We start from the raw sequence: 18,761 nt of genomic DNA, 5'->3' as shown, positions 1-18,761 counted from the left end.
TCCTTATGTATTATATAATATCAGAAAGAACTGCACTTGAGCCATTAGTAATTTTGACATTGCAGTGTTTTACTGCAAATTTTTAGGAAAGCTGACAGAACATGAAATTCCAGGTCAAGGTTCCTGCATGCTTTGGTTAACAAGTATGAAATCAGCACTCATAAAACAGTGGAGGCCACTTGTTTAATGAAACATCCAGCACTGTGTTTGTGGTTGAGTCGGCATTAACCATGTAAAAAGGAGGAAAGAATCTGCTATTTAAAAAAACAAAAAACAAAGGCAACCCCTCCCCCCCCCAAAACAACTCAAGCAGCATGTCAGAGCAGAGCAGCCAAAACAGAGCAGCAGTAGTGGGACCACCTTTTCCTATAATTCCCCCATCCTCATATGGTGGTCACATCCAACCCTAAAGCTAGTGACCATGGATGACAGACATTTAGAAATCATGCAAAGGAAAACGGATTTGTTCTGTAGAAGAAAAATGTCTGTGGAAAAGGAATAAATTCTGGGATAGATATTTATTGTAGACATGTTCAAGTCTTCTAATCAATGGTAGTTAGATCAATGCATTCAGTTGAAAACAAGAGTGTTCATAAAATTAGAGCTAAACTGTGACTTTTGCCGCTGCTCAGGCACTTGACAAAGCCCATATAGGAAAACAGTTCTCTCATCACAAATGCAATCACAAAATGAACAAAACACTTCATAGAGTGGAATGTTAGGGAAAGCTGCTTGGAGACTAAACTCTTAATCTAATGCCAATCAGGTAAAGGAATTGATAGTATCCATGGGGACATAATAGGACTGGCTAGCATGAGCTGAGGAAACCTACAGATGGGGCAGGATTCCTGCTTGGCAAGATGCATTAAACATTGGAAGAGTATCCAAAGGAAGGGCTGAAACAGGTGAACTAAAAGGAGTGACAGTAAAGTGAGTCTGGTGCTGTTTGTGGTTTCAAATTTCTTTAATTAGATAAAAAGATGGGGAAAACCCAACAGAGCTAGAGAAGAGTATTCTAAAGAAAACACATTAAAGAAAAGGGCAGAGAAGAACCTGGTCAAGATTGAAATTTGCAGGAAAATTCACGTGGCTTTTCATGAGAAGAGAATCTCCAGTCACAAATATTTCCATTTATAACCAGTGCTACGTGTATGAGAATAGCATGAAAGAATAAATGACAGGAGTGTTATGTGGAGGCAAGTCATGGCAATGGGAGTCATAATGAAATGATCATTCACCTTCTGTGTTCCTCTAATTTCTTCCACATTAAGCCTTTTCTGCTCATCCAGCAATGGATGCCTTTAGTGGCTGCTGTGAGTGACACTATGAAACAAGGAAAAAATAAGGAGCCAAATTCTATTGTGGAAAAGAAATGGAGACAAAGAAAGAGAATAAACCCAGATGTTGAAGCATAGCTAAAATGGGTACAATGCACACAAACATACAGAGAGAATAGTCCTAATAGCAAATATAGATCTTTACATTTGGAGGGTGAGGTGACTGTAAACAAGCCTGGCTGTGAATATGTTTGAAGTTGTGGTTTGTTTTTTTTTTTTTTTTTTTTTTTTAATATCACTTTATCAGTCTAAATTGAACTGTGCTGAAAACATACAGAAAGCTCCATTAGAAGTGCTGTTAGTTGGGGTTTTTTTTTTGTTCCCTGATAATGTAGGCTATTAAAGTCCAATCTCTCTTTCGTTTTTGTTTTGTTTTGTTTTTTAAGATGAGTTTGCACGAGAGCAGAACAATGCATTTCCAAATAGCGTTCTTATATCTACGTAATGTTATTATGCAAACTGTAATCAAACCAGATGACAGTTCTTCGGACAAACCTTTAGTATTAACAGCTTTCAAAGCTCCAGGGCAGATTGTTGTTGTCGGGATGGTTAATTAAATGAAAGCTGGATTTTATTATTTTATATAAACAACTAAGACCAGTTGGAATGCTGTTTGCCCTCTGGGATTTTTTCCATTCTGTTTGGCAAATATTAATTGAACTCACTGCCACATGAATACAGCAAGTTTACTCATGGCAGTGTGGTCACTACAGGACAGCATGTAGCCATTGCTCCTCTCTGCTTCTGCCCTTCACCCATCACCAGGGTAGATGGGCACTTTAGAATAATGCAGGAAAGTAGATATCTAAGTAGATATTCTACCATTCTGTGGTATGTCACAGAATGGTTGGGGTTGGAAGGGACCTCTGGAGATCAACCAGTCCAACCCAACTGTTAAAGCAGGGTCACCAGAGCAGATCACACAGGATTGTGTCACAGAGTCACAGAATGTCAGGGATTGGAAGGGACCTCCAAAGATCATCCAGTGCAATCCCCCTGCTGGAGCAGGAACACCCAGATGAGGTTACACAGGAACGTGTCCAGGAGGGTTTGAATGTCTCCAGAGAAGGAGACTCCACAACCTCTCTGGGCAGCCTGTTCCAGGGCTCTAGCACCCTCAAAGTGAAGAAGTAGGAACTGCTTTTTCCTTCTTTAGCTCCTGAGGAGAGTTTTCCCTTTCCATTTGGGGTTCAGTATAATCACTGGCCTGCCTCTTTATTTCAGGGATTGCACACTGAGTGTTTCTGTGGGCAAAGTACATTTTGCGTGTGGCACAAGGACTCCCATGTGCAGGGGGATTTTCTGAGGGTCCTGCCCTTGCCCTTCAGTGGTGCTCTGGGCTGACCCGCCTTGTCACAGCTTGGGGACAGACGCTCGTCCCCGGGTGACGCCGGGACCCCGCGGGCTCCGGGCCGGGCGCTGTCCGTGGTGCTGCAGCCGCCGGGCCGGGCCAGAGGAACCGGGGCAGGGAGAGGTCTGGCTGCTCCTTCCCCTTGGAAGGGGTTCAGACCCCAGACCCACAGGGACTGCGTCCCTGTGCTGCTGTAGAGACACGTCACTGGCCAGGCAGCATTCTTGCCCTTTTTTTGCAGAGTTTAACAATGGCAAATGTTGTATTTTACACCTAGGACGTGGCAACCCTGAGTGTACATACAGATAGGGGGATGAGATGATGGAGAGCAGCGCCAAGGAAAGGGATCTGGGGGTTCTTGTTGATGGCAAGATGAACATGAGCCAGAAGTGTGCCCCATCAGCCAAGAGTGCCAACCATGTCCTGGGGTGCACAAGCACGGTCAAGAGGGGGAGGCACTGATCTCTTCTTTCTGGCAGTCAATAGAACGTGAGGGAATGGCAGAAAGATGTGCTGGGGAGGTTTAGGTTGGCTGTTAGGAAAAGTTTCTTCACCCAGAGGGTGGTGGAGCACTGGAACACGCTCCCCAGGGAGGCAGAATGGAATGGAATGGAACAGAATAGTTTCCGTTGGAAGAGACCCTCAGGATCATCAAGTTCAACCATAACCTAACTTAACTCTAGTAGTAAACATGGCCCCAAGCCTGACAGTATTCAAGAAGTGATTGGACAATGCCCTCAGACACACGGTGTGAATTTTGGGATTGTTCTATGCAGGGACAGGAACTGGACTCGATGATCCTTGTGCATCCCTTCCAACTCAGGACATTCTGTGATTCTATGATCAGCCATCAGCTTTTCTTGTCAGCCCACTTCTCCATAAGGGTTAAGCTGCATGCATGACCTGAGGTTATCTAGTGACCCTGGCTCCTGGCTGTTTGCATCTGCAGGGAACATTTCTAACTCTAAATTTCTCCAGGGCTCAGCATTTAATCTGCAGGTGTTTCTGGGAGCTAATTCCCACAGTCTGTTCTAGCTTGGGGCACGTATTGGTATTGTACTCTGCATTCCTTCAGGGCTTGTGGGCAGAGGAGAAATGCCAGTTTTTCTGGTGGGGATGGGAATTGTTGGATCTGATGGATATGCAAATCTGCCTTCATACTTTTTCATTTTAATCCTTCCTTGTAAGAGGAACATTTCAGCCTTTAGATCAATTATTTTCACATACCTTCTCCCAGGTTAGTCCTGACTTAACTATAAAAATATGTAAGCAGACTTTACCATTATATGTCAGTACTATTCCTAAAATCATAGTTATAAATGAAAGAGGAAACTTCCAGCTCTGATATTTCTAAAGATTTTTGCCCCACTTTTATATATATATTTTTTCTAGTGTTGCACATCCTGTCTACAGGGACTCTGAGGACAGCAATTGTCTCTCACTGTAGTAAGGGTGCTAAAGTGGTCTTTGTTTCAGTGATAGTTTTACAGAAGGATTTGTGATACACATCTTAAATCCTATTGATATCTGTTGAGACAACTGGGAGATGGTCAGACATGCTCACCTAGTCCCTATTTTTCACCAAAATAGTGCATTCACATGCTCAACGTGAATACCTCTTGGATCATAATAGAATTAACTAGAATATACATTTTAAAAAGAACCACATGTTCTTCATCACCACCCAAAAAACTCTCTATACCAAAATGTAACTTAAAAAAAACCCAGCCAACTTCTTTCTTGGTCATTAATTCCTGTGTGGGTTTGGCTTGCAAAAGAACCCTTGAGGGGGTGGGGATGTGGGGAATGAAGCCGGCTCATATCGAGTCTCTGGGTAGCAAATTTGCAGGAAGGCAGGGGCAGAGAAAGAAGGATCAGTGATTGTACTGATTGAAGTGCCTTGGAGCTGAAATGTTTTTACAGTGTGGCTCTGCTGATCCTGCCTTTCTCCCTACTTTGTAGATCAGCTGCTCTGAGCAGGTGCCAAGATCAGCAATGGTGAGAGTTCATGTGGCAAATATTCAAGTGCTGTTCTAGTTGATTTGCACAGGCACTAGTGCACAAATCTTTCCATCAAAGAACACTAGAAACCTCTTAGGACTTAGTCTCAGCTGTGCCCATGTGTGTGGGTATCAATGCATATAAATTTTAGTTCTATCTTTTGAACATTATCAATGGGAATACTGTTGAAAATGATGATAGTGGAGCTATTTTGAAGTAGGAGTGAGCAAAGTCCAAAGTCTAAATCTGTGTTGATGGATGATGGAAAGGAACCTCCTGAAGCCCAAGAACCATGCAGGCAATCATACCACATGCATGTGATAAATGGATCAAGCTTTCTGTTAAAAGCATGTGTTTTATCCCCCACAATACCTTGATTGTTTAAAAAACTAGCATTTCCAAGGGGCAATTTGTTGCTCTCCTGCTTAGAAGTGTTCTACTTTCCATCCTAAATTTGCCCATGGTGAATTTGTTCTGTCATTAGTACTTTTTCTTAGCTTAAATATACCTTCACCTGCCCTGGAGTTTACCATCCTCCCCAGTGTTTTTAATGAATACAGAGCAATTCTGCTCTGGTGAATAGACACAGCAAGAAAATAGTCCAGAGATTGCAACAAAGTAGTGGCAAATTAATGCTAGAATCTGTCGCAAAATGGTAGATTTTCTTTTTCTTGCACTTTCACCACACTGTCTGCTCCTTTGTCTAGACTTGTGCCAGAATTTACTCCATCCTAAGCCATAGTGAAAATGCTTATTATCAGGTAAGCTTGATCCTGTCTTTTATGACAAGTTTTTCCTCTGTAATGGTATCACAGTTCCCCCCATTCTCCTTGAGGTTTTCAAAGTTTCTCTGTATTATTGTGCAGTCATCTTCTGTAGCATCTCTGATTCCAAACTTGGTGGTTCTACCAAATTCAGTCAGCGTGGTCCTGCTTTTTGTGCTAACATAATAAAATGAAAAGAGCTACAAAAGCTGGTCGATCCCAAGCAAGGTTCTTGAGGAACGTGAATGGTTGCTGCCTTCTGGGCCAATTCCTTTATAAACGTTGCTGTTCTTCACCTATTTCACAGTTAGGGTAATTTAAATTTCCTCTGGTACATCTGATGGTTTCTCATATGCTACCACATCATATATATTTTGCAAACCCTAACTGAGAACTACCAAGTATCCAGGGTCAAGAAAAATCAGTTTGATAGCACATAGATAGAATGTTAATTTGACAAAAGCTTCCTTTGGTGTCCTGTCTCCTCTTTCTCTCAACTCTGCCCCTAAATCTGCTCTAAAACCAACTGTAAAGCTGCTGTCGTACTTTCTCATTGTGTTTCCTCTCCCTCCCCATTTTCAAGGACAGGTGGCCCATTTGCTTTTCACCCACAAGTTCCATGTGTCTGTTCTTGCTGGTAATTGTGACTGAGCACCTTCATTTCCAGAAGCCTGCTTGTATTTTTCCTCAGTTTTTACACTGTTATCTTTATTTTAGTGTAAGATCTTGGCCATCTAAGATCACTTTTCTAATTTCATTTAGCTTAGCAGACTAAGAATTCTTAGCATAGAGGGGAGAGCAGAGCCCCTTCCCTATATTTAATGTGCAACTTCAAGCATCTCTTGACTTAAATTCAAGCCTCCTCTTCATTCAGGTTGTTAGCTTCCCTTCAGTTTAAATGAATTATTGTAAGCTGAATGCTGAATTTATCAAAATTTAGCACCTTGAATTTGAGAAAAGCAACAACAACAACAGCAAACTCCAAGCTAACAAAAAAAAAAAACCCACAACCCTTAGCTGTAAACATGGTGTTTAGAGACTGTAATGCCTCAGTCCGCAGCAGAAGCAGAGAGGATGTATTTATATGACTAAATGAGAAATGGAGGGACAGGCTGCCCTGTCTTGAAATTGTTGTGCTATACACAGCCTTGTTCTGGCTGGTCAAAAGAAGAATTTGCTAAAGAAAACCCCAGCTCAGCTTCATTCAAAACAGGCAAAGCATCTATTTTTGTTGTAGGCTCTGCAAGAACTACTTGATCTGATTTGCTCTGCACAGAACGTTCTTGGAAGAATATGAAAGACTTCTTTAGAAGGAGTTCTGTGATGGAAAAGATGTTGTGTTATACGGGAAAATACATATATCAAATAAACAAGAACGTAAAAAACTAAACACCTGAAACTGTGAGACTTTAATGACAGAAGAAAATTTCTTGGTCTGTGAAGTCTAAATAATGGAAGACGGCTTAAGAAGTACTGTTGAGCTTTACAGGTACAGGTGCTAGGATCATGCTGGTTTAGTTAGGAACTACAGGGATGATTAGATGGGCACGTAAGGAACAGTGTTAGCACTTTAAGAGTTTTACCACTTTGAGTACATCACGTATCAGCTCCCGATGTTTGTACTCAGTGTCTGTACAGAGTCGGACAGGTTTGCATAAGAGATGGCGAAAGCTCTGCTGTGAAATGTTTCTGTGAAGTGTTGGTCTGGCTCTAGATATAGCAATTTCCCTTGGCTCAAGGAAGACACTAATCAGCATTCCTATGTGTGGCACCCTTATACATTTCAAATGTCAAAACAGTTCTCGTAGAACAGTAATGCAGTTTCTGTGACCTTTTCTCTTTTAATAAGAAAATTCTGTGTGCGAAATAGACTTATACTCAGTTCAGGAAAGACTTTTCCACCTAGCCTAGAAAATTCGAAACAAGATTAATATTTGCAATCTTGAAAGGAGGAAAGGGGATTTCTTTGGGGTAAAATGCTGAAATGTTTTTTTTCTACTCAAGCCACTATTAAATATTATCTTTCCAGGTCCTGGCTGTAGAGTACAGTTGAACTGAAGAAATTTTCTGCCTGAAGCCAAAACAAACAGAAAATCACTAACAGAAATAGAGTGGGAGCTTTCAAACAGAAGGTGTACCGGTTACTGGTTTCAGAGGTGAAAATAGTACACTAAAAGGTAAGAGAAAATGCAGGAAGATTACTTGGTACAGACTGAAATAAAAGAAACTCAACAACTTATAGGTTTTTGAGACCTGAGCATTAAGGTGACCTTGAAGACTACTTTAGATGATATTTTGTTTGATTTTTATTCTCATATAGCAAAGTATAAACCTTTTTCTCATAGGAATACAATGAAGATATTTATTGGATTTACGCTGCAGCTCTTGGGAATGAAACAGAAAAATCACTTAGTTAAAAATGAGATTTTCAATTCTTTTGTGTGCACTGATATTATTGTGAGGCTTCTTTCCCAGCATAAGCCTGGCAATTCTAGTAGGATGTGGGCAGTATGAAGGCCATTTACATATGTTCCCTGTTCATTTTTCTGTGTTTTCTGGCTTATACTAGAGACCACATCTAAGGCCTACTCAGTTCCTACTTCTGTAGTATTTAAATCAGACCACACTTTTCCCCCACGTTCAGTGAAACAATCACATTTATGGGTTTTAGGCATTACTTTTGCAGCATGTCACTTATCACCAAATAGTATGGTTGCACTGGCTGGTGAAAGCAGTAGGAAATCCCTTTTTTTTTATTGTCTCTTTGCAACCTCCACCCTCAGGTTCCTCTCTGTTCTGGATTTGGATATGTAGAGATATATAGGTATTATATTCTTCTGGGTCCCATCCAGCTCAGAAGGTGAGACTGAACTCTGGCCTGGGATATAACATCCCATTTTTTATATGGGTCATGGGCAAGTTCCTACATCTATGAAGTGAAGGATGGCACTCTCAAGCAACGTAGCTACATGCTTGTTCCTCCCTTGGGCTGGAATTAGAGCCATATTCCAGCCCATAGCATAATCCAACCATAAATGCAGCAGCACAGAGCCTGCACTTACTATATCGGACATGCCCATCCATCACAAGCAATTGCAGGAGAATGGCTGTGGTCTGAACAAGGGCTACAAAGGATTAGCTTCTGGTTTAAGATTAGGGAAAGGATTATGGCACAAGGGAAACCTCTTTAAAATTTTGTTTTATGTCAAATTACATCAAATCAAAAGAAGGATGTAGGTTTGCCCATCGCCTCATAGAAAATAATGGGTTAATATTTTCTTAGAGTGGTCTAAGAGGTGAGGAGATAAACGGTCCATTGAAGTTGTGTCTAAATCCTCTGAGTGCCTGGCAACGTTCTCTGCTCTGATGTGTTCCGAAGTTGTTGTTTTTTGGCTTCCCTAGCTGGTATTAATGGATGCAGGGGAGCTTCACTGTTTTTTCACCAGCTGAGATCCTGGTCCCAGAAGTGGTTGAAACAGAGGAGAGTTAAGAGAGAGTTAAAGCAACAGGTAAGAGCAGGACAGAGACCTTGCTTAAATGTGTGTTCTTTAAGCACCTGTCCTGATGATTTCTAATGTCTGAATTTCTAATAATAATTTCTAATTTTTCTAATTTCTAATAATAATTTCTAATTTCTTCTAATAATTTCTAATAATAATAATTTCTAATGTCTGAACCAAACAAAACAAGTACAGACTATTTTACAGACGGGTTAGCACTTGTCTGTTACATAAAAGGTTAACAAACCTTCTGCAGGAATGAAGAAATACCCCAAATATTTTTGGGCTGTTGCAACATTAGAAATAGTTTACTGTAGTTCACCGCAGGTAAACCCTTACAGCTGAGCTTTTTGGATGCTAATATTTCCGTTGCGAGTCTCATATACATTTACTTTTAAAGATGTGTAAATCCCACTGAAAATACAATGGGTGAGCGAACATTGTATCACCATTAGAAAATAAATCTAAATAAGATAAGATCCTTTGTGCTAAATGCGTATTTCTAATCCTAACTTTGTTCACCAGGTACGTAGCTGAGTCCCTCTAGTGGCATAAACATTTATTTGGCTTCAGCATGTTATTAAAATTCTATTTTACAGCCAGATTGTAGCAGCAAATTAACAGGTAGCTTTTTTGTACACTCTGAGGACTGTGGCAAAGTGAATATTGGATTAGATACTGTGCAGGCTAGTGTTAATGAATGTAAATTGATTTTTAGCTGTCAGGGGCAATTACAGATGCGCTGGAAGGAGAAGGGAATTTTTGAAAGGATATTCAAGAACTAATTACTATCAGAAAGAAGCACGCAGAGAGCAACGTAATACCCAGGACAGCCAATAGGGATAAAAGCTTATACAGAAATCTGTCATGACCTAGTAGTGAAGACTGTTTAAAAACACTGATCTCCACTTAGCTTGTAAATGCGCATCACCCTCTTTCTCACTCCTATATTCTCTCTCTCTCTGACATGCACACACGCTCCTGGATTTGCAGAAAGCAGACATCTAGGGCACTTCTTGGCATCCACAGGAAAATCATATGGGATTAAAAAACCACAGCAGTAAGTACTCACTGCATTAAATGTTTATTAAGTGGCATGCTGTCAAAACCTAGATTTTATAGCAAATACAGGAGGACTTTAATGGAAATTGGTTGTATTTGATTTTTCTTAGGAACTGCTGAAAGCTGCCTCTCGAGGATTACAACTTCACCTTTTGCATTTACGGCTGCTTGTTTACTATCCATGTGGTAACCTCTGGACAGCCCGTAATCCATTCATTATCCACACTGATTGAGTGCAGTGGTAACTACTTCACTCAACTGACAGCAGACGACAAAAGGAGGGAAATGATGAATTCGGACAATTTAACCTCCCAAAGCTTCCTCTCTGCGATTCACAGCAACACCAGCAATTTATTCTCAGGGCTCCAGTTTGTTCAGTCCTTCAAGCCACTCATCATCCCCTGCTACTCGCTAGTGGTTTTTATTGGTGTCATTGGGAATTACCTTCTCATTTATGTTATCTGCAAGACAAAAAAGATGCACAATGTCACCAACTTTCTGGTAGGCAACCTGGCTTTCTCAGACATGCTTATGTGTGCAACCTGTGTGCCCCTGACGCTTGCCTACGCCTTCGAGCCCAGAGGGTGGGTGTACGGAAGGTTCATGTGCTACTTTGTTTTCCTGATGCAACCCGTCACCGTCTTCGTGTCCGTCTTCACCTTGACTGTCATAGCTGTGGACAGGTATTATGCCATGGTGTACCCGTTCCGCAGGAGGCTCACGATCCCTATTTGTGCTTATATCCTGGCTGGTATTTGGCTGCTGAGCTGTACCTTGGCTGCCCCAGCCTTGGTCCACACTTACCACGCAGAGTTCCCAGAACTGGACTTCTCCATCTGCGAGGAGTTTTGGTTCCACATGAAAAGGGATCGCTTAGCTTACGCCTACAGCACCCTCATCATCACCTATGTGCTGCCTTTGGCTGTCATCTCCCTGTCCTACCTAAGAATCTCAGTCAAGCTGAAAAACCGCGTGGTCCCAGGCAACGTCACCCAGGGCCAAGCTGAGTGGGACCGAGCAAGGAGGAGGAAGACTTTTCGCTTACTCGTCTTAGTGGTGGCAGCTTTTGGAGTCTGTTGGCTGCCCCTGCACATCTTCAACATGATAAAGGACATAGACATCAGCCTGATTGACAAGCAGTACTTCAACTTCATCCAGCTGCTGTGCCACTGGTTTGCGATGATGTCTGCTTGTACCAACGCCTTCCTCTATGCCTGGCTCCACGACAGCTTTAGGGGGGAGCTGAAGAAAATGTTTGCCTGGAGAAAGAAGAAAATTGGACCCACTACAAACTGCATCATGGCCAGCGTGGTGCTGTAAATGAGAGCTGGTGGGAAGGCACTTCCTTCGTATGGTAACACTGTAAGTCTTTTCTACTTCTAATTAGTCCCCATTCCTGATATTTGTCCTCAGGGTCCAGCTGTAACAACACAAGTCCCATGTGTAGCTTCCTCAGCACCTCTACTCCTACTGGAGAAGGAGGAGCAAACTCCACATCCCAAAAATGTCTTTAGCTCTTTGATAGGATTTAGAGGCCAATGAGATATTCACACAATAATATATCCTTATGTAACCTACAGGGATCCTTCTTATCTGTTTTGAATATTGCTGGCAGTATAGACATGGGATTTGGGGACGAGGAGAAGCAAGGATGGATATGGGACCTACATACCTCAGTAAGGAAGTGTTTTGCATTGTTTAAAAATTAAATCCGCACATCTACCCAGAGCCCAGGCACAGACTCCAGGGTGGAGGGCTAACCATATTCCTGTAGTCCCCTTGGGATGGAGCCATGCTGTGTGTGTGAGCATTGCGTGACCACTCAAAGACAGACCTGTCAAACAGAGCAGAGTGACAAGCACTTTCTTTTAAAGGAGCCTTTTTGGTAAGAAACAATTTCCTTTGACACTCACCTTTCAATTGGATGAGGGGGTTAGAAGCTATAATCAACCTAATGGTTTCTATTTTCTTCCTCCTTCTGTCTGAAACTGAAAATACCTGAGATAACAGTTAAGTGTAAGGGAAAGAGTTCTGAAAGTAGACACTGTTTCTCAAGAGGTTTCTTCCAGCCTGCCCAGCCAGAATCTGGGGTGGCACAAGGAACTCATGGATGGTGAGCTGAGATCAGCTGGATAATCAGTGCAATCCAAGCGCAGTTTTGGCCTTGGTCAGCAAAGGCATCTATCCAGAAACATACGGGCTGTGAGGTAACACAAATAGTCAGGAGGGGAAAGAGAGGGTGGTTTCTCTAGTTTGTAAATGTACTCCTACTGTGACACTGTGTACTATTTTGCTCATCAGCATTCAGTAAGTCAATGTGGTAAAAAAGAATTACACAGATGCATATGCACACACTGTGAAAAGCATTGGAAAAATATTTGAAATCCCTTCTCGCAAATTTCCTCAGAATTTCAAGCTGTTCTGGTGCCAGTTATGAGGAACTGGATACTAGAAGCTGCTACAGAGCCAGTGAATCAAGGAAAGTGATTTTAAAGAGGGTATTGCTTGCATTCACTCTGAGATGAAGTGTATCTGCCTTGTTTACCTTGATGTAAAGACTTGAATGACTTATTAAAGGATGTTTTGCTGAATTTTAGGCAATTGTTTTTCCCTTGAAGTTGCTGGAATAACTGGTGATTTTGAAAAGGCAAAAAAATCTTTCAAACAAACTAACCAAATTTTATAAGCTTTATAAGCTTATAAAGCTTTATAAGTTTTTATAAGCTTTATAAGCTTCATTTTGAGTTCTTTCACAGAGAACAGAGAGCAGGACACCAAGAGAGCATTGAAACAACACTGCAAAGAGGAGCCTTAAATAACAACAAAATCCTGATTTTTAGAGATTTTTCTTCTATGGAATTATGTTACTTCAAGCTGTTAATTTGTCAATTTGTAAAGGCTAATTGTCATTGAGATGGCTCATAATGTTTACAACTTTATGCACTAAATACAGACAGCGCTGTAATCTGGAGTGATCCAAAGCCCAGTGGAGTAACTGGCAAGACCCTTGTGAACAGAGAGGACCTGGGATCATTTCCCTCCTACACATCATGTTTTTACCCTCATTTGCCAGCACTGCAGTTTAGCTTATTAATGTTCTCTTGAATGTTAGTGACTGCAGATGGCTGCTGCAGGGAGCTGAAGGAAGAAAACAAGGGGGATTTATCTATTTATGTTTTCTTTGAGACAGAAATGAAGGGCTGTCCCATGCATATATTATTCTCACAGTGATGGATGCATTGGGAACACCTTGCTACCAGCAGCCCCTGGAGCAGCAGTTACAGCAGCCCTGATGTCTGTCACCTCAAGGAGGTCCTCAGGCGTGCCCAGCATGGCAGGCACCCTAGATTAAGTGCTCGTTTAGCTTGTACCCACCTTAAATCTTTCAGGACTTGCATTTGCAGCAGAAAGCTCAGAGCCTGCCCCTTGCTTCAGGCCCTTCTCAGGACTAGGTTTTGCAGGCACACCCTGAAATGATCTGCGTTCTCCAGCTGTGGGTTCCTGAGGCTCCTCCTTTCTCCTCAGCATCTTCCTTGACCCACCTCAGTGGTCCTGCAAGGCCATTTTTCCAGGATTTCCCTGAACGGTGCACAAAGGAGCTCCGGCCACAATCAGAAGGGCTGTGTGTCCCTCAGGCTGGTGGGGACCAAGGCACAACCGCATTCACTCAGCCCCACCTCTGAATCGAGCCCTGAGAACCTCTGCTCAATGTAATTACTGTTTTCTCTGATATCCAGCATAATAAACAATAATAAGATTTAGAGGCACCTTGGTGTGCTTCTTTAATCCAGTTATGCAAATAATTATATTAAAAGCCATCATGTGAAATGTGTTTTCTAATCTTCACCCCTCTCCAGGGAATTGCCGTGGTTCTCCAGGGGACCATGGCTCATCACTACAGTATTTTTGATGGTATAATTTTTAATTACAATTCAAGAAATCATTGTATGCTTTGATTTTATAAAGTAGCCCCATTCAAAACTTGGTGAACGTATTAACTAACTTGCCCTGTAAGGATTTGAGTTGTTGTTTCTTGCTTTCATTCGAATCCGAGGACTCGCACGCTGCAGGGCAGCTGCTCTGCAGGGATGGAGCGGGGTTTGTGTCTGAGCTGTGGCAGAATGCTGCATGCTCCTCAGCTGCTGGCATTTCATTCCAGTTGTTTACATGCACCTAGAGACTTTTAGTAGATAGATATCCAGGTGGTTTGCATTTTACAGCAGGAAATATATGCCATTTATGATGGCTCCTCAGACTATTTCTAAAGGACAGTCTCTGGTAAGAACTCCTGGATGTACCACGGAGTTTGCACACATGGTCTGCAGTGGTGTTTTCCGATAGGTATGAGATTTATTAGGCAGCAAGTGGGCTATCAGAGCATGGTGAGTCTCAGGCTTTGGAAATGGAGGTCCTGCTTAGGACCACACTTACTCATTGTAAAAATCATCTGGGAGGTTTCACTGGGGCCAAGCCTCTACAGCTCAGAAGGCTCTGCATATCTGAAATGTGGAGGTTAGAGAGATAGGAGTTGATGGGGAGATGCCTTCATTTAAGGTGAAAAGCACAGACTTAAATAGCAGGAATCACAGCTTCACCATTTGAAGCTGCTCTGTACACTTGCTGGAAGAACTCACAGAGCATTGTTCTAGCAAATACACTGTATTTCCAATATTTATAGATACAGAAATGCTTGATCAAACATAAGCTACTCCCTATGGTCAAACATGGGATTGGTATTAAAAGGCAATGTACTTATGAAACACAAAAAGGTAAATCAGTATTTGATCAGGAATTAAAAAAAGCCAGATTAGATAATGAATCAAGTTTCACTAGATCTGAAATCAGGCAGCCAAAGAAAAACAGCAGCTAATCAAACCTCAGGGTCAGGTAGAGTGGGTCTCTCCTCCACCTTGAAAACAGCAGCTCAGAGCAGCCACCAAAGACTCACTTGTTTGTGCAATGCATTGTTTTAAATAAATTTTCCTTATACTTGGAAAGAAAACAGAGAGCTGTATTTGTGTTGTATTTGGGGAATGGGAGTTTATCTGGGATGGGCAAAAGCAGATCCTGCCATAAGGCATCTACTCACAGGAGCAGGGCAAGTGCTTTTGAGCTGATAGACTGGGAAAAACTCATTTTTCATACCAGCCAAACAACAGATGCTCTGTACAGTTTTAACTGAGCAAATCTTGCTTGTTGAAGAGTCAATGGTGAGATATAATGAGATTTCTAAGATTATGCAGAGTACAGATATAAGCTGAAAACAGCACACCTAAAGCTAGGGGAAAAAAAACACCAAATCAGACAAAACTGTACAACACATCCATCAATCTGCCCAGCAGAAAAGAACAGTGCAGACAGAAACAACGTGCTGGCGGTAAAGGCACTGCTGTCTTTGCCACTTCTGCATGAAGAAACACAATTTTTACCTCCAGCCCTCCCCTCACTATCTTCTTATTTTCTCAGAAAAAAATAGTTGCATTCCTCCTGCTTCCCCTGGAGAAAAGGTTGCTCAAGGGTCAAAGCAAACATTTCTATCTCATAGAAAGCAGAGAAGCTTTTGAAGACTGAGATCACCCTCTTCTTTAAAACATTTTTCTGCAAGCAGAAACAGCCAGTTGTGCCCAATGTAACCATTTGCTGTGCACATCTGCAGCTGGCAGGAGCAAACCTGGCCTGCCTGTCACTTGGAGCACTGGCTTTTGTGGTTGCATCAAGGAAATACCCCTCCCTATGATCATTGACCTCATTCTGGGCCAAAACCATCCCTGGCTCTCATCCTTTGTACCTGACATCCCTCCACACCAACTAGAGTTTGCTTTAGTGGAAGTGCCAGGGAGCAGCTGCAGATCTACCCTGCCCATATTAATGGGAGCTTTCCTTCATAAATGGTTATCGTACTCCTTGTTTCATGAGCAGCCTTCAAGTACATTCTTATCATGTACTGATGTAACAAGACGGGGCAGGTTTCCCCAGGCTGATTTCAATCAAATTTTTGATAGGTTTTTCCATTCCCTGCTCTTCCAGCCCTCTCCCAGACTTTTGAAACCATCGATCATCCAGTCCATAGATGCAGAAGCCTCAAAGATGTTGAAATCCTAGTAGTTATTTTAAATCCAGAAGAATACTATCACTTTCTTGGTGCTCCCCAGGCAAGGAAAAGCCATCGAGGTGCTCTCTCCTTTAGGTACTCATCCAGGATTACATAGTGGATGGTGTAAATGGTTTGGAACTACAAGGTAGCCAGGCTGTCTCCCTTTACTCCCAGGGGTAAAGGGCATGAAGCTCAAATATACCTCATTGGGAGTTATGTACCTTTGGGATCTAACAAATATAATCTCTTTGACGAGATGCTGATAGGGTTGACTTCCTTGCTTGTTGTTTACTCTCCCTTTCTAAAGCCTGCTTTGCCAAGTTAATGAAGCTAGTAATTGATATAAATAATAAAACACACACTCAGGAGCTCCCTGCTTTGTGTCTCCAGCCTGCTGGAAATCAATTTGGGATCACTGTTCTCTGTTTGCAGCTGACTGGGCTCTCCGTTCTTTGCGTCTTGTTTATGTTAATTATCACCATTATGCTGTAATTTCCTTTTTTCTTTTCTCTGCAGGAAACATTCAAAAGGAGATGATGGCTTTAATCCCTACATCTACATTTCCTACAATTCCTACATTCCCATTAGGCACTGGGGACGTTGCTTCAGCAGCTAGCAGGGCTGCAAAGAGAAGCTTTGCTGCTTTCCAGCGCAGAACAAGATCTGCCTCTCCTGCTGAGCACAGGGCTTGGCTCCCAGATAACACACTGGCAAGGCAGCCTGTGGCTTGCAGCAGCAGGAGGGGTTTTAGCACTGTGGTCTGCAAGAATCTGGTGATGTGCACAGAGCTGAGGACCATCCTGTGCAGCTCAGGATCCCCCCAGCAGCATCATCAGAGTGAAGCGCTGGGCTGGAGGCAGCTGGTGCTCCTGTGAGGTCGGGCAGCATGAAGTGTTGTTGCTCTGTCTGTGCTTTCTCAGCCACAGGGTTGTGCCCAGCTACCCTTTCACACCCACGACAAGACAGGCCACCACTCTAGTGAAAATGTGACCGCTGAACAACACGGTTGCTGTGACACGCTGTCACAGGCTGGCACCATCATAGCTCAGGTTTGTGCAACCAGCTGCATTTGGGAGCGGGAAGGCAAAGCGATGCACTGTATTGTAAAAAAAAACCTGTCTTGGACTCACAGAGGCAGGACAAGAAAGAAAACAAAACACAAAGCTATTTTTGGACTGCAAGCAAATGATAACCATCCAAAGGCTACATCTATAACCACACAGAGGCTGCGTTTCTGTATGGACATAGGAGTTACTCAAACCTACTTGTGAGTGTGGTCCCTCACTTGCAGTGCACCAGTTCAGTGTACGGGCTTTACCACATCTTTCCTCACAACCCTCAGCCACACATTGAGTTCCAATAGCGGAGAGCCAGGTGAACGTATGGATCGTTACTGTTAGGCCCACATATGCAGAGCCATCAGTGTATAGTCCAGAGATGGATGAATTGAGGGTGGATGGACTTGTGAAAGGGTTTTTACTATAAAAAGAATGGAAAGGTTTGGGAAGGGGTTTTGAGGCAACCCCCTCCTCAGCAACTGGATGCAACTCTGGCGGAAGCAAGAGGAGAATAATCCAAATATCATGTGCAAGAGTTATATCATCAACTAGAAATTTCTTTCTGAGACACTATATACAAAGTATTTCAAACCATTAAGAAGATAAAACCACTCAACTTTGGAATGATTTCCCCACAATTATGGGATCCTTTAAAAAAAAAAAAAAATCAACATCTGTTGTTAATACACATAACTTTTGAAACCATCTGACGCACTAGACACAGCATATGGCAGACCTGTTTAAACTGAACAAGTCAATAATGTTATCACTGCGAATCACTTCATTAAAACATGTATTCATGTCTGTTGTATAAAATCAAGTTTGTTTGTAAGAGCCTTTTGTACCACCCGTGCAATTATCAGTTGTCACAGCTAATTCTAAATTGTTTTGATAATACGTCCTCTTGGACAGTTGCCACAAAGTGAGGACAGATGAAATGCAGATCATCACTGGTCAATGTTCCAGCAACATCACCAACAAAGTGCAGGGAAGCTTTTGAAGACCTATGTTTTGCTGTAGTTACTAAAAGATGGGTGTCATTGCTTTTAAGGCATTGTGGAATGCACTGTTCCAAACACTTCTCACCCTCAAAAAGTTGTACACAGGGTCTGACAAGATCTGAATCCTTTCATAAATCATAATATCCTTCCCTTATTGCTACATGAAGAAACATGTTTTCCCATTAAATTATTTCAAGTGGCATTATCCACCTGTAAATGCTGCTAACTAGGGATGGGGTGAGGACATAAAAGACATGTCAGACTTCAGAAGTGGAGATTGAAAGTCAGACTGCGCAGACTCTGAAGTCATTGCATCATTGGATAAAGGCAACTGTGCATTAACAGTTGTCTTCTGTCTACTGAGAAGATTTACCTCCTCCTCCCACATATTTTAAGGAAAAATGCTTGAATTTCAGGCTACTGATTTTCACGCAGACACACCTCCCTTCAGCCCAGTATGTGGCACCCAATCTCAGAGATGCAGGGTCTAAAAATCACATCTTCATTTTGTATCCTGGGTGATGGCTGTGAGCTGGTTCAGCTCAGAGAGCAGCTTATTCTGCACATTAGTATTCAACATTTCGGGTAAAACC

General features: G+C 42.2%; 1 protein-coding gene across 1 annotated transcript; it reads left to right on the top strand.

Moving 5' to 3' along the window:
• Nucleotides 1-10,285: 10,285 nt before the first annotated feature.
• Nucleotides 10,286-11,335, top strand: PRLHR (prolactin releasing hormone receptor; the record flags this gene model as incomplete). Its single annotated transcript, XM_082053632.1, has 1 exon — nt 10,286-11,335. Exon 1 carries the CDS (start codon nt 10,301-10,303, stop codon nt 11,333-11,335), a length of 1,035 nt encoding a protein of 344 aa, XP_081909758.1. The 5' UTR covers nt 10,286-10,300.
• Nucleotides 11,336-18,761: the final 7,426 nt, after the last annotated feature.

The sequence above is a fragment of the Streptopelia decaocto genome (genome assembly GCF_964273445.1).
Source record: "Streptopelia decaocto genome assembly, chromosome: 5".
Taxonomy (NCBI): domain Eukaryota; kingdom Metazoa; phylum Chordata; class Aves; order Columbiformes; family Columbidae; genus Streptopelia; species Streptopelia decaocto.
This window is presented reverse-complemented; position numbering and strand designations above follow the sequence as displayed.